Source organism: Xyrauchen texanus, chromosome 16 (genome assembly GCF_025860055.1).
Source record: "Xyrauchen texanus isolate HMW12.3.18 chromosome 16, RBS_HiC_50CHRs, whole genome shotgun sequence".
In the NCBI taxonomy this organism is placed as follows: domain Eukaryota; kingdom Metazoa; phylum Chordata; class Actinopteri; order Cypriniformes; family Catostomidae; genus Xyrauchen; species Xyrauchen texanus.
This window is the reverse complement of record NC_068291.1, coordinates 34,627,832-34,641,329: the sequence shown is the minus strand read 5'-3', so window position 1 is coordinate 34,641,329 and position 13,498 is coordinate 34,627,832. Positions and strand designations below refer to the sequence as shown.

At 36.8% G+C, this 13,498-nt stretch overlaps 2 protein-coding genes and 1 long non-coding RNA gene across 5 annotated transcripts in view; 2 read left to right on the top strand and 1 right to left on the bottom strand.

Moving 5' to 3' along the window:
- Nucleotides 1-13,498, top strand: part of LOC127656964 (serine palmitoyltransferase 2-like) — a 919,074-nt gene that overhangs the window by 231,042 nt on the left and 674,534 nt on the right. The window lies entirely within an intron of this gene.
- bcl11ba (BCL11 transcription factor B a) overlaps nt 1-13,498 on the top strand; it is a 58,417-nt gene that overhangs the window by 7,711 nt on the left and 37,208 nt on the right. For 2 of the 3 annotated variants that reach the window (XM_052145550.1, XM_052145548.1), the window contains one exon: nt 5,597-5,986. In XM_052145550.1, coding sequence (XP_052001510.1) covers nt 5,597-5,986 — 390 coding nt within the window. The remainder of the gene's footprint in view (nt 1-5,596; nt 5,987-13,498) is intronic. The other variant, XM_052145549.1, reaches the window with a different exon arrangement.
- On the bottom strand, nt 5,873-8,167 carry LOC127656973 (uncharacterized). Its single transcript, XR_007972226.1, has 3 exons — nt 7,288-8,167; nt 7,082-7,180; nt 5,873-6,003 (listed from the first exon to the last, which is right to left on the bottom strand). It is a non-coding gene; the product is annotated as an uncharacterized LOC127656973 (long non-coding RNA).

Below are 13,498 nucleotides of genomic sequence, written 5' to 3'. Positions count from 1 at the left end.
CACAAACAGTAAAGCGGAGCTTTTTATTGTTTGATTAGGCACTTTTTCTGGCTTTCATTTTAAGCGCATTCTCCCCACAGTTATGTGAATGGCTTTAATTGGCGCAGGGCAAATCTTTATATCTGGACAGCATTATATAGTCTTTCAAGATTTAAATGGGAAAATTTATGGACCCAGTAAAAACAATATGAAATCTGTTAAATGGTGTGTGCGTTGTCTAATTAGGCCTTAGCAGTCTCAATGGCTAAAAAGCTCAAAAAACTATTTGAGTGTTATCACATTGCGACTTTTTGAAAATATCAACAGTTTGTCATTGCAGATGTGAGCCAAATAACACTGAGCTTTAATAGTGCATTTGCGAGGTGAAAGTCCAAGAACTTGTGCAGGATGAAAGATATGTTTTGCTTTATGCTGGGCTGCTAAAGTGATGTTACGTAACACGCAGACCTTTGTGTGTTTTTGGAGGGAAACCCAGACTTTACCGTGATCCGCCAAATACCTGTCAACATCAATTTTCCTTCTCTCCCATAAACAAAAAAACCCCGTAAGTATGAGTCAGAGGGGCTTCCTAACAATGCTGTATAAATACAAACAGTGCTTAAACGTGCATTGTGATGCGTTCATTTTTAGAAGCCATGTCTTTTTTTAGTTTTCAGTTTTACAGAAATCCTCTTAGCGTGCATTCTGACTCATGCAGCCTTACTAGGTAAATGAGAGCATCGTTAGGAGCTTATCGTTTAGAGATGTAAACATAAGTAGTGTAATTTGTAACATTATTGTATTTAATTAATTACAGGATGTCAATAAACTAGACTGTTTCCTCTTAATTAGAAAATGTAGCATTCAAATATAAAATAGTGGTAAAATAATGAGTGGCAACTTTGGGTATTTTATACAACTTCAAGGTTTTATTTGATTTGATCTATTTTTAGTCACATATATAGCTATATATTTTTTCTTCAGGTTTTCTAACTTTCACTGCCCCACTGTCTTTCTCTCTGGCTGCCAGAGAGTGCTTGATAAAGACAAATAACATTTGACATTTTGGTGGCCCTGATAGAATTATATGGAGTATTTGTTCAGGGATCAGAGAAAATCATGAGCTGTAATGTTACCTTGGTGACAGCATTGTTATCGCTGGTGGATGAGAGAGTGTGTGTGTGTGTGAATTTGAGGAATTGCACACTCTCAACTGTTTGTCTAAGAAACACACACTGGTGGAACGGGCCTGCATAGTTAATTTTCTTACCTTGAATAGAGTTGCACATATAGTTTATCTATCTATCTATCTATCTATCTATCTATCTATCTATCTATCTATCTATCTATCTATCTATCTATCTATCTATCTATCTATCTGTCTGTCTGTCTGTCTGTCTGTCTGTCTGTCTGTCTGTCTGTCTGTATACAGTATAATGTATTTTGGTCATTTTGTTTTAGATGCTTGAAGAGTAGCTGTTTTTTCAAATGTGTAACTTGACTGTAGTTTGACTATTTTAAATTCTTACTAGCTTGTAAATTATAGTTTCAAAGTAGATTCTACAACACTGGAATTATTAACCTATAGATTATCTCAATCTCTTAAAGTGAGTCCATCAATGTGTGATTACATGATTACAACAACTGATGTAAGTGTGTGTTTGAATATATGGGGGTCCCTTCCTTTGAAGTGCGTACTAGTTGCGTTGCTTGCAAGCATTCCTGTGGTTGGTCCAGACAGAGCAAAAGAAGGGGACAGGGAGAGAGAGAGAGAGAGAGAGAGAGAGAGAGAGAGAGAGAGAGAGAGAGAGAGAGAGAGAGAGAGAGAGAGAGAGAAAATTTCAGCTGCACTTGTTCTTTACCACTCTGTTTTTTCCCCTGCTGCAGTCACTTTGATTCAGGTCTGTGTTAGACCTATGACATATTAAACTAACGCTTTCCACCAGCGTACCTCAAATTCTCTCCCACAGTACAGAGAGACTACAGTCTCACTTTCACATCACTTTACAGAGTTTGAGAGCTTATAACAGCTTATAACTTTTTTATTGTACAAGATGTTACCTGGTTGGAGTATACAAATTATAGCTGTTTATATAAGTCTATTACAAAGGTCAGAAAATGTGGCTGTTGTTGTCTTTTTAAACTTTTAAATCATCTTCCTGTATTGGTGTGTCTGTGTGTGTGTGTGTGTGTGTGTGTGTGTGTGTGTGTGTGTGTGTGCATTTCTGCTAATGCAGCTTCCCAGGATGCACAAATGTGTGACACACACACAAACACACACATGCACACATATTGCTTATGCACATGCCTGCAAGCAATCTCAGTTTATTGGTTCAAATGTGTATCCTTTTGTTCATGTGCTCACAGGTGCAGATACAGTTGATATAAAACAGTCGCACATGTACACAATAGCATTTCCACATAATGAATTTCTTCTAACACACTCATAGTTCTTGCTGTTAAACCAATAAGACATTTTGGAATGATCAAAAATAAAATTATTTTATTTATATTTTCCATTTTTATTTATATTTTTTAATGCCAACTACATGTCAAACTAAAATGTCAGCATCGAAATAATGATTTATCTGAAATGCGTAGATAAGTGACTACTATAATAACTAGTCTCACAGATATTCACAGTCGTTAAGTCTGCAGGCCTTTTTCTCTGTTTATTTACATAGATGAACTGCAGACTAATTTAACGCACAGATGGCCTGATTTTGCCTGGAAGGGGTTCTGGGTGCTACTTCTATATGTCTAAAAGGAGGGCTGGATTTCAGGACGGATGGAAGAACCTTAGTCATACTCAGTTATTTCCTTCATATGGTACAAAATTGGCGCCTAAACCATATTTGTGCTAAAACAATGACAAAAAGATGCATTTTAATAAGGTAATAAGAATGATTATTTTTAGTAATACTGCAATAGGTGTGCATAGGGTTTCCTTGCTGTTGTATAAAAGAATGCACATCTAAGGTCACACTAATGTAATATGCATTGTCTGAAACAGAGATAACAGGGGGGTTTATTGGTATTATCATTCCAAGCTTGAGATTACAAATCTGTCCGCATTCATAATTTGGACTGTGGACAAATTGCAGATGGATGCACAGCCTGCTCGTAATTTATCATCGAAAATTAGTGGTTAGGCGGTTCCTCTGGGAGATGTAAACAGGGCTACCTGTGTTGAGTGAGCAGAGTGGTCCATTCCTCTATCTTTGGCTTACTGTCTGTCTCCTCTCTTGCCGTTCCAGTAAACGCTGTGGTTTCACTAATTTCTTTGTCTTTAAAATGATTTTTAGGACTGCGTGTTTTAGGACTTTTTTAGGACTCCAGTAAGCACTGCGGTTCCATTTAGGCCTTTGAGTGATTTGTAGGCGTTTTGTAACTTTTTAGATTCTCAAAACGCAAATGAACAAAAATCCGTAACACATAATGCCTAAATTTACAAAACAAAATTCTATTTTATGTTGCATTGACACGCAAAAACAGAATTTCTCATTTACCGATGTCATTGTTAAAATGCGCTTTTTGCAATCAGCCATGATTAATTTATTTTTTGAGTAATAGCATCCAATTACAAGGGATTATTGAGATAAAGAGAGTAAAATTCAGCTGGCCATATGATCTCAACATGGTGGTGCTAACAAATGTGCTCCCAGCATCATCTGAAGAATAAAGCAACTTTTTCTCTGAGACTATCTAGAGTCTTCTTTATTTGTATCATTTTAGGGACATATTTCAGGTTGAATACAAATTAGGCTCATTTGACAGCATTTGTGGCATAATGTTAATAACCCCAAATTTTTTTAGACCCATCCCTCCTTTCCTTGAAAAAAAGCAAAAATTGGTGTTACAGCGAGACACTTACAATGTAAATGCACGGGGCACATTTTTTCAGGGTTTTAAAGCAGAAATTTGAAGCTTAATATACAGTTATTTTATAAAAGCACTAACATTAATTATTTTGTTAAATCTCGTGTATTATTTGAGCTGTGATGTTTAAATAATTGATTTTGCGGGCGTTGTAAACTAAGTTGTTAACAAAGTTGTTAACAAAGTTGTAAAATTGGACTTAACTTTACACATAAAATTTTAGTACACATTTTTTTACACATTAAAATCACTTTTTTCTTCTGTATTCTGTTTTTAAAAAGCATCCCACATTTGTCCTTTTGGCGCAGACAATTTGAGAATTCTGCCCTTCATTCTCCTCTTAGATTTATGTACACTTCAAAAATCCGCACCTGCTTGCTGTGTGGCTCTAAGTGTTGCTATGGTAGTGTTTTTCTTCTTTTTCTTTGTTATTTTTCTGCTTTCGTCCAAATCATGCAGCATGTTGAGGAGGGAGAGCATGAAAGCGGTGACAGGAAGCTGAAGAGTGTAAAGTGGCAGTCAGTGAGGTGTTTGTCTAGATCTTATGATTAGTATGGCGCAAGGATAAGCTGTCAAATGTAACATCAACAGAGCTGTCTGTCAGGGGGTCCCGAGAGGGTTATGTCAAGGGCCTCTACTGTCTTTTGATGAAACTGCTCTTACGCTCGGCATTGGGCTACAAAGGGCTGATTGTGGCCGCGTGCTGAAAGGTGAGGCTGAAATTTCAAAATGGAGGCTGAGGGACTCAGGGTGTCCGGCATACTTTGTGGTTTCAGCGCCCGCCGCTCCTCACTGTTTATCTAGGTGACAGAATCAACCAGAGGATCTACAGGGCCTCTTGCTCTCATGGTTGTGCAAATATCTCTCACAGCCAAAACAGCCCCCCCCCCCTTCTCCTTTCTTTTTTTTTCTTCTCTCTTCACACTCACTCTCTTTCTCTTTCAGGTCTGGCTGTCTCATTCTCAGCCTCACAAGTACTGTATTGTATATTAATAACAGTGCCTTGCTGTTGGGTCTTGGCCCTCACATATGGATGTTTATCAAGAGCTGGCTTGGTACAGGACAGAACATGCTGTAAAAAGAGAGTGGTGCCTCGTGTGTGGCCACTGGAATGATTAAATTGAGGTCCGCCTTTATTCACTTTGCTCTCAAAGTTTAGTAGGACTGTCATGAGACATAGGTGAACGGTTAAACGGGCCCCAACATTCATTTCCTTTATTTTAACAAGCTGCCAAATAGCGAAATGCTAAACGACCTGACCCTGAGCTCTCAGAAAATGTGTGATATCGTCTCGAGTTCCACTTCATTTGTATTTTATTTCAATTTTCCGCACTGTTGAATTTCAGTCAAGTTTTCTTTGTGATTTAGTGTAAGAAAGAATAAAGTACCTGGTTAAGGAAAAATGGATGGGCAAATGTAGACACGCTGACAAGCTCTGATTTAAAGACAACATGCGGGATTCACAATGCATTTACTCTCTGTAATGTGACATATTTATGAGTGAAACTGAATATTAAGTGGAAAAATATACAACAGGCTTTTAACAATCAGAATTTGATTTGATTGTTGGGGGATGAAGCATGTTAGATTGTAATATAATTGGTTAATATTGTTTTGCTCTGCCCATACTACCTTCATAACATCAATTGAAAAAAAAATTGTTTCACAGGTGGAAAAATTGTTACATTTAGATTATATTTTGGATTCTGAAAATATTCCTTTCACTCTTCCCGTGCAGCAGAAGCTGAGCATGTGGATGCGGTACTGGCCGTGGCTGATCTCCACACTCGCCCTCATTCGCTGCTGGATCCCAGCATGCCTGGGCATCTACCTCCGGGCCTGGGTGATCATGACCTCCTCACCTGCGGCCAGTGCCAACTAACGTTCCTGTTGGGGGACATCCTGCTCTTCATCGAGCACAAGAAAAAGCAATGCCAGGGTCTGACGTCCGGCCACGGCTGCTACGACAAGATGGCGGACCGCCACAGCCCCTCGCCGCCCCTTGCCGAGCTGAGGAAAGTGGTAGAACCGGTCGAAATAGGAATCCAGGTGACACCCGAGGAGGAGGACGACAGACTGTTGACGCCCCCAAAAGGAATTTGCCCGAAGCAAGAAAGCGGCCTGGCAGGTAGGTCAAACTTTCTCCTGTGTGTCAGGAAGAAAAGTTTTAGGCAGGCATTATAGACCCCTTGAAATCAAAATTGGAGTTTTGTGGCATTTTGAACATGTCTATAAGCTTTGAAGGATTTTACTGTATATGTAAGTGCACTCTTAAAAGTTGACAAAAAGCAAATTTACTGACCCAGGATAATGGACGAAAAATATTGATAACTCATGTAACACTTTACATTAATGTTCCCTGGGTTTATAAAAGGTTTATAAAGGGGTTTTTTTACTTTATAACAAAACACATAAAAAGGGTGACTTTAAAGCAATGCCTGCCAAATAATAAGCCATTTTACCTCACATGTTATAAATGCTAAATAACACTAATTCAACATTAGCAACCTATGAAAATGTAAAGTGGACACAAAGCATTCCTGCATTGAATCTCACCATAATTGTGACATAAATCTGGAATTAAGGCATTTTATATTTTGGATTAATAAAACATATATCCAAAGCGATTTACAGTTGATAAATATTAGTATGGATAAGCATGCTTATTAAGCATTTATAGCATGTTAGTTAAAATGCTCACAATTTTGCTAGTATTGTATGAAAGTTGCCCTTTCATGTTATTATAATTGCATATCAATGATTTATAATTGAACCCCTTTATTAACCGTAACAAAAGGAAAATTAATGTGAAGTGTTACAGGTTTTTGTCAAATAAAATGCTCTGTAGAATGTGAATGTCCTTCCCCATTATGCCAAGACTGGCAAGTAGCAAATCATATTTCATGTCTGTGACATAACATAAACATTCTGTGACATGAAAAAAAAAAACTCTCACTATTTGAAAAAAGGGACAAGCCATTCGATAAGTCTTGCTCAAACTTCATGTTTAAATAGGAAATGCATCAACACAGAATATAAAACTGAGCTCGGTGATTTCATGGGGTCTATAAAAGCTGTGTGATCAGTGACACTAATGAAGACACACACTTTCTCGCACCCGTAAATAGATGCACACCAGAAGTACATATTCCAATACACAAAATGCAAAAGCACACACACAGCCTGCAGAGTTTCAGACAAAAGGAGACACACACTCATTTACCACGGTAGGACTCTGGGCTTCCTGTAGTGATTGTGATACCGCTCATCTCCGAGCCTCAAGAGAGATTGTTTTTCCTTCAGCTGATTTCATTAGGGGAGCCTACGCCGTGCAGAGTGAAACATCACATTACTGACTCAAAGCCCTAAAACCCCCTGAAGGACTCGGGTAGTTGAAACAAATTGTGCAAGACGTGACAGAGAACTCACCCTACTTTCATGGAGAAATCCAGACTGAGCCATCTGCTTAAAAGGTGAAAAGCTCATTAAAATTCAAATACTCACAAAAAAAGAAGAGGAGAGAGAGAGAGAGAGAGAGAGAGAGAGAGAGAGAGAGAGAGAGAAAGAAATAGAGTAGGATTAAAAGAGTGAGCTTCCTATTGAATAGGGGTAAAGAGGCAGTTTAGTTTCATCCAGCTGTAGGGGGAAAAAAAAGTCTCTCATAGTTATCTTGCAAAACAGTGCAAGTCCTTCACCATGAAGCTGGAGGGATCTTGGAAAATGGGTCTTATAAAATAATATTCTAGGTTGGACAAAGTTACCAGGGGAAACGCAGAGGGAGAGGCTTATGACACCGCCTCGTTTTTAATAACGTTGTTTTTTTAATGCTTCGCAATACTTATTTGTGAATGTTACCCACGGCATCTGAGACAATTTATTCCGTGCCACCACAATGCCTTGCGCATTTAAATGTTGCTAATAATGAGGCTGCTGCTAATTTACTCGGTACCTCACATGATGCAGGTCAGACTTCACACGCAGTCTCACTGACTGGCTGTCTGCTCGTGCTCGGAGTGTTGGCGGTAGTTGTGAAATATGATGCAAGCATCCACACAGTGTTACGTGCAAAACTGTTCCACTACACTTCATCATTGCTGATTAAAAAAAAAAGAGACTGACTAGTAAGAGCCACAGGCGTCTGTTTTGCTAACCACACAATTTCTTTAAAAAGAAATACTGCCGTGCAGTATAAGTTTTGTTATACTTATATACCTACTAATACACACAGTAAAACATTTTAAACACCTTTTATTATACAGAATTTTCATTCTTTACTTTAAGAATATGTTTTCATCATTGCGTTAAAGCAACATCCATCTATTTAATTAGTTTTGCCTTGATTTTCTTCATCAGTAATTCATTTCACTGCTGGTAGCTTTGGCACTATTATTTTACGCTTAATAATTTAAGGCAACAATTAAACGTAAGTGTTATTTTCTGTTGAAGCATGATTTTCTGTAAAGCTGCTTTGAAACGATGTGTGTTCTGAAAAGCGCTATACAAATAAAAATGATGACTTGACTTGTTCAGTTTCAGTACATTGAAATTCTAATTACACTAATTTTGTTAAAGTTAAACAAAATATTAATTGCAGTTTGTATTTTAAAAATATAGTTTTATTTTCCTCCTGGTACAATATATAAAACATTTATTCAGTTAGCTTATCAAATTCAAATTTCAGCCAATGCCATCAAAATTACATGATCTCTCTTTATTTTGACCCACTGATTTTCATAAGCTCCACATTGAAAAGGAGAGTTTTAATCTCATTTAAACCTCACAATTTGAATAATGGGTTATAAAAATTAACATTTGCCTTTGTAAATCATATTGCAGTTACCAAGAGTAAATTTTACACCTTTCATTAATTCGGGGTTGCATAGGGAGACAGTTTGGAGGGAAGAATATAACGGGAGATGAAACATTTCTGAAAGTGATTAAGACACTTGAATGTCAGCTTGAGCGTGCGGCTAAACACTCACAGGCTGCCTTGTATTCATAATTGCCTCCCAGCAGGTTAAAGTATTCTTTTATGCTAAACATTTCTCCGTTCCATTTGTTCTCGACGTGAAACAGAAAATGACACAAACACACAGACACACAGACACACACACACACACACACACACACACACACACACACACACACACACACACACACACACAGACAAACACTCAGCCACTCTGCCTTGAAAATAGCAGTGGTACTCTTGCTCGGCAAAGCATGGATCATTTTTCATGAATTTGTTTTTCCCCCCTATAATATATCCATCTGCCAGCTTCAAGTGGAGAAATGACAGAGAGAGTGAGAATGCAGGAGAGAGGGAGAGAAAGGGAGAGAGAGAGAGAGAGAGAGAGAGAGAGAGAGAGAGAGAGAGAGAGAGAGAGAGAGAGAGAGAGAGAGAGAGAGATGTTGATGAGGAAGAAAACTTCTGGATCAAATGATAAGAATCCCAAATCTACATTTACATTTATTGAGTTGGCAGATGTTTTAAACCAAACCGACTTACAGAGCAATCAAGGTATATGTTTATCAGTGTGTGTGTTTCCTTGGAATCGAACCCATGACCTTGGTGTTACTAGTACTTACAGTAAAGCAATCTTACTCATTTCCAGACCTTTTTTTTTCCGTCCACAGTGCATTTTGATTCACTGATCATCCAACAGAAATGCATTATCATAGACCTTTAGATATTTTTAGGTATGAGCAATGCCATTTTTTTCCTTTTTAATCCCAGGCCAAGTCCTATCAAAGCCAATGTAATCAATTTAGATAACGATAACTTTTTAAGAATGGAAGGTTTTTTGTGATTTCTGGGGATAAAACGGGTAATTATAGCCCTTTAACATAAAAAAATATATAAACTAAAGTATTTACCAACAAAGTTTTTTTTTCTTTTGAAGCTTATGATGCACATTAATTTTCATGCTAAATAAATTATTAAATTATTATGCTTTATTATTAAAAACAAACACACACACACCCACTCACCCACACACATACCCACTCAAACCCCACACCACCCATACAGTATATGTATAGATGTATATATATATATATATATAGATATATATGTATATATATATATATATATATATATATATATATATATATATATATATAATAAACATTTCATACTGAGTCAAATAAAATGTTTTAACTAATTAATCACACAGTTTTCTATGATTCATTGTGATTAATCATGGTACATTAAAACAAACAATAAAATCTAATCATAAATATACATATTTACTTTATTCTTTGTCTCAAAATCCTGTAAGAAATTGGTTAATCATCATTTAGTTTAATTATTTAAATATGTACATATTAACATTAGACACATTTCTACAGGTATTCTGTAAATATTTGATAAAAGTACATGTTTACCTGCCATAAAATTAGTGGACATGCTTTTATCAGAAGTTGTGCAAAATCATCTGGCACTTTCCAGTGGACATTCTTAATTATATTTAATTATATTTTTGTATTTTATACATACAGATATGAAAGTAATTGATTGCTGAATTTGGTTTCACATGGTTTCACTTTTGTCACTGGTTCAGATGACAGTGAGTGAGCATTTTGCAGCTTTCCCGTATCTCTCCCACACCTGGCTCACCACTTGCTGGTGAAGTCTCCATTCTCCATATAGAGTAAATCCGCTCCCGTGTTTATTATGCCCAGGAAATACTCTGCACAATCATTTTCTGTGCTAGGACGTGCAGTTGAGTCGAGTGTGTACCTCCTGGACCTTTATATATGCCAATTCAGGCACAGAAAGTGGAGAAAAACACTAGTGATGTTTCTGGAAGTGCAAGAACAAATAATGCATTAATTGCATAATTTTTTTTTAAAATGCATTAAACAGTCAACTGTTAATCGCTGAAATGAACGTGTTAAATTTCCCTGCCCTAATATTATATATATATATATATATATATATATATATATATATATATATATATATATATATATATATATATATATACTGTGAATATACATACATACATAACAGCATCAATATCGGAAGTAAAGATGTTTCACAAGTTATTCAGCCATGCCTACTCGTTTCCTCAAGTTAAAGTCCCAATATCATGGCCCATATCTCGCTTTATGTAATGGGCCATTAGGAAAAAATCATCCACTGGATTCTTTGTTTGAAAGTAGTAACACCACGCATGAACAGCAACTTCATTAAGTCATATACATACCCATTCTCTTGGGACTGCATAATGATAACTAAACATTGTGTCTTTGATCTGAAAACCCCATAATCAGTCGAAAAGACTCCATGATAAAGTATTCTGATTACTGAAATTGCTTTCAGCGATAATTCTCCCAGTGGCTTTCTCTTTATTAGTTTGTATGAAAAAGTCAACGTTATCTATGACAATACAGGGCAGCCATTGAAGAGGAGCCACTTGAGGGTTGAATTCAATATTTCAAGCATAAATATCAGCAGGACACAGGCTTGCTTGGCCCCGCATTGTATTGCCACTTAGCTGTCTTAAGTTTCAGCAGAATTTAATTACATTTAATAGCCCTAATTAAATAAAATATGACATTCAGCATAACCTCAGGCGATATGAGTTGCTTCTAGAGCCCCCCTCGTGTCACACAGCTAGGTTAAAACAGTTCATTGAAAAGATGGCGTTGAGACGGACACCATAGTTAGTTGTAGCCACTGTGCATCATTAAGCAATCTAAATGTAAAATAAATAAATAAATGTTTAAATAAACAAATAAACAAGACATTTACTGCTCCTTAATGCATCTAGATGACTTAGCCTGCTGAAGCTGGTCAGGCATTTAATGGTACTTGTTATTTAATTATAGATTAGTCTCAGATAGAGGTGCTGTGTACTACACAGTGCTGTGCGGCTGTAAGGATTCCTTAATTAAAGAGGAATGATTTAATATGATCTCATGAACCTGAAACAAGAGGATGGAGTTTCCAAACAGGTCATTAATGGATGTTTAATATGGTTCTATATTGTTTACTTTAGCTACACATCATATGTGTTGATGTTCACTATCGCCAACATAGTCCAAGAGCAAGCTTCAAGTAACCTCATTACAAATGTAAAGGGTTATTTCATTCACAAATGAAAACTCACCCTTATGTTGTTACAAACCTGTATGAATTTCTGTCTTGGGATGAAAGTGAAGGGATTAGCCTAAAATGTATACATTTTAACTATGTACAAAATGTGGTTGAGATGCAAACGAACACCGTGTCAAACACTGTTTGTGGCATCCTTGTGTTTTAAAAAACCAAATTGGACTGAGTGTAAATAGAGAGTGCAAATAAAGGGACTATTTCTCCAAATGTTTGGTGATAGCAGTAATCAAGCTCTTATCAGTCTGCGCGAGTGGTGATGCGGCCATGTACTGATATTGACAGTATTTAAAATGTTAACTATTTTATGGATGAACAACTTCAAAGATGTATTAATGTTTACAAATTAGGTTTATAGAATTGAGGTTTAGGTTCAGAGAATATTGAAATCATAGGTTGATTTTATTGTACTTATAATGAATGAGATTAATACGATATATTTAACACCATTGCATTTATTTAGCTCATTTAACTAATTTGACATTTATAACAGTTTAATTCTGTTCTGTGTGATTTCTTAAGATCAGCAATTCCAGTTCCGGTCAGTCTTCAGAGGATTCATAAAGACTTCTCAGTCTCTAAAGTTGAACATACTGTATGCAAACCGGTTTACATTTTAGATGCTGTCAACACAATCATTTTGTATGTTTCAGTGTCTATCCAAATATATATATATGTTATAATTGAATTGGTATGTTTAGATCGGTAATAATGGTAGTTGCTCAGAACAAGTGCTTTGGTGACTTGCAATTTTTTTCTTATATTAATGTTAACTGACATCCAAGACTGATAGAACAGTATGTGGTATGTGGTAGGTAATATATATTCTGTATTCAAATCAGTGACTAAATAATAGCCAAACATTTTCAATAGTGCTGAATCTAAAACATCACAACAGGCTGCATCAGTTAGCTCACATTCCATGACCATAGGAACTCCAGCTGGCCACGCGTTGGGAAGATGGGTATGTCGTTTGCCGAGATGGACTCCTGTTCCTGTCAGTGCTGTATCCCTATCTCTCCCTATCGCTCTCTCTCTCTCTCTCTCTCTCTCTCTCTCTCTCTCTCTCTCTCGTCTCACACCATCCAAGTACACTCACACAACTTTACACGTCTAACAAGTGCTGCGACAGGGGAGTTATTTCTGACCCTTGGCTCACCAGATAGTCGTGGTGAATATTTCATGAGACATACTATATTCATAAAGACATTTACCTCAGACACTCTCCTCTCTCACTCTGCCTCTCTCCTTAAGAGTGTTCACACTGCCCCTGTTGCTTCGGAGCCCATACCTGGCATTAATGCTGTCTCAAGTCTACATTGCAAAAATTGTTAGTTGGTGTTATGCAAATCAATTTATCAGAAGCAGAAACATTTGATTTCCGGGGCCTGACATCTTCAGTTTCAGCATTTTTTATGGTCACATACCCTTTAATCAAGTGGTATATCTCTTCAACCATGAGGTATTTGGTGGATATTCTAATGCTCTGGAGAAAGAAACCGGTCCTGGCTTCAGTGATAC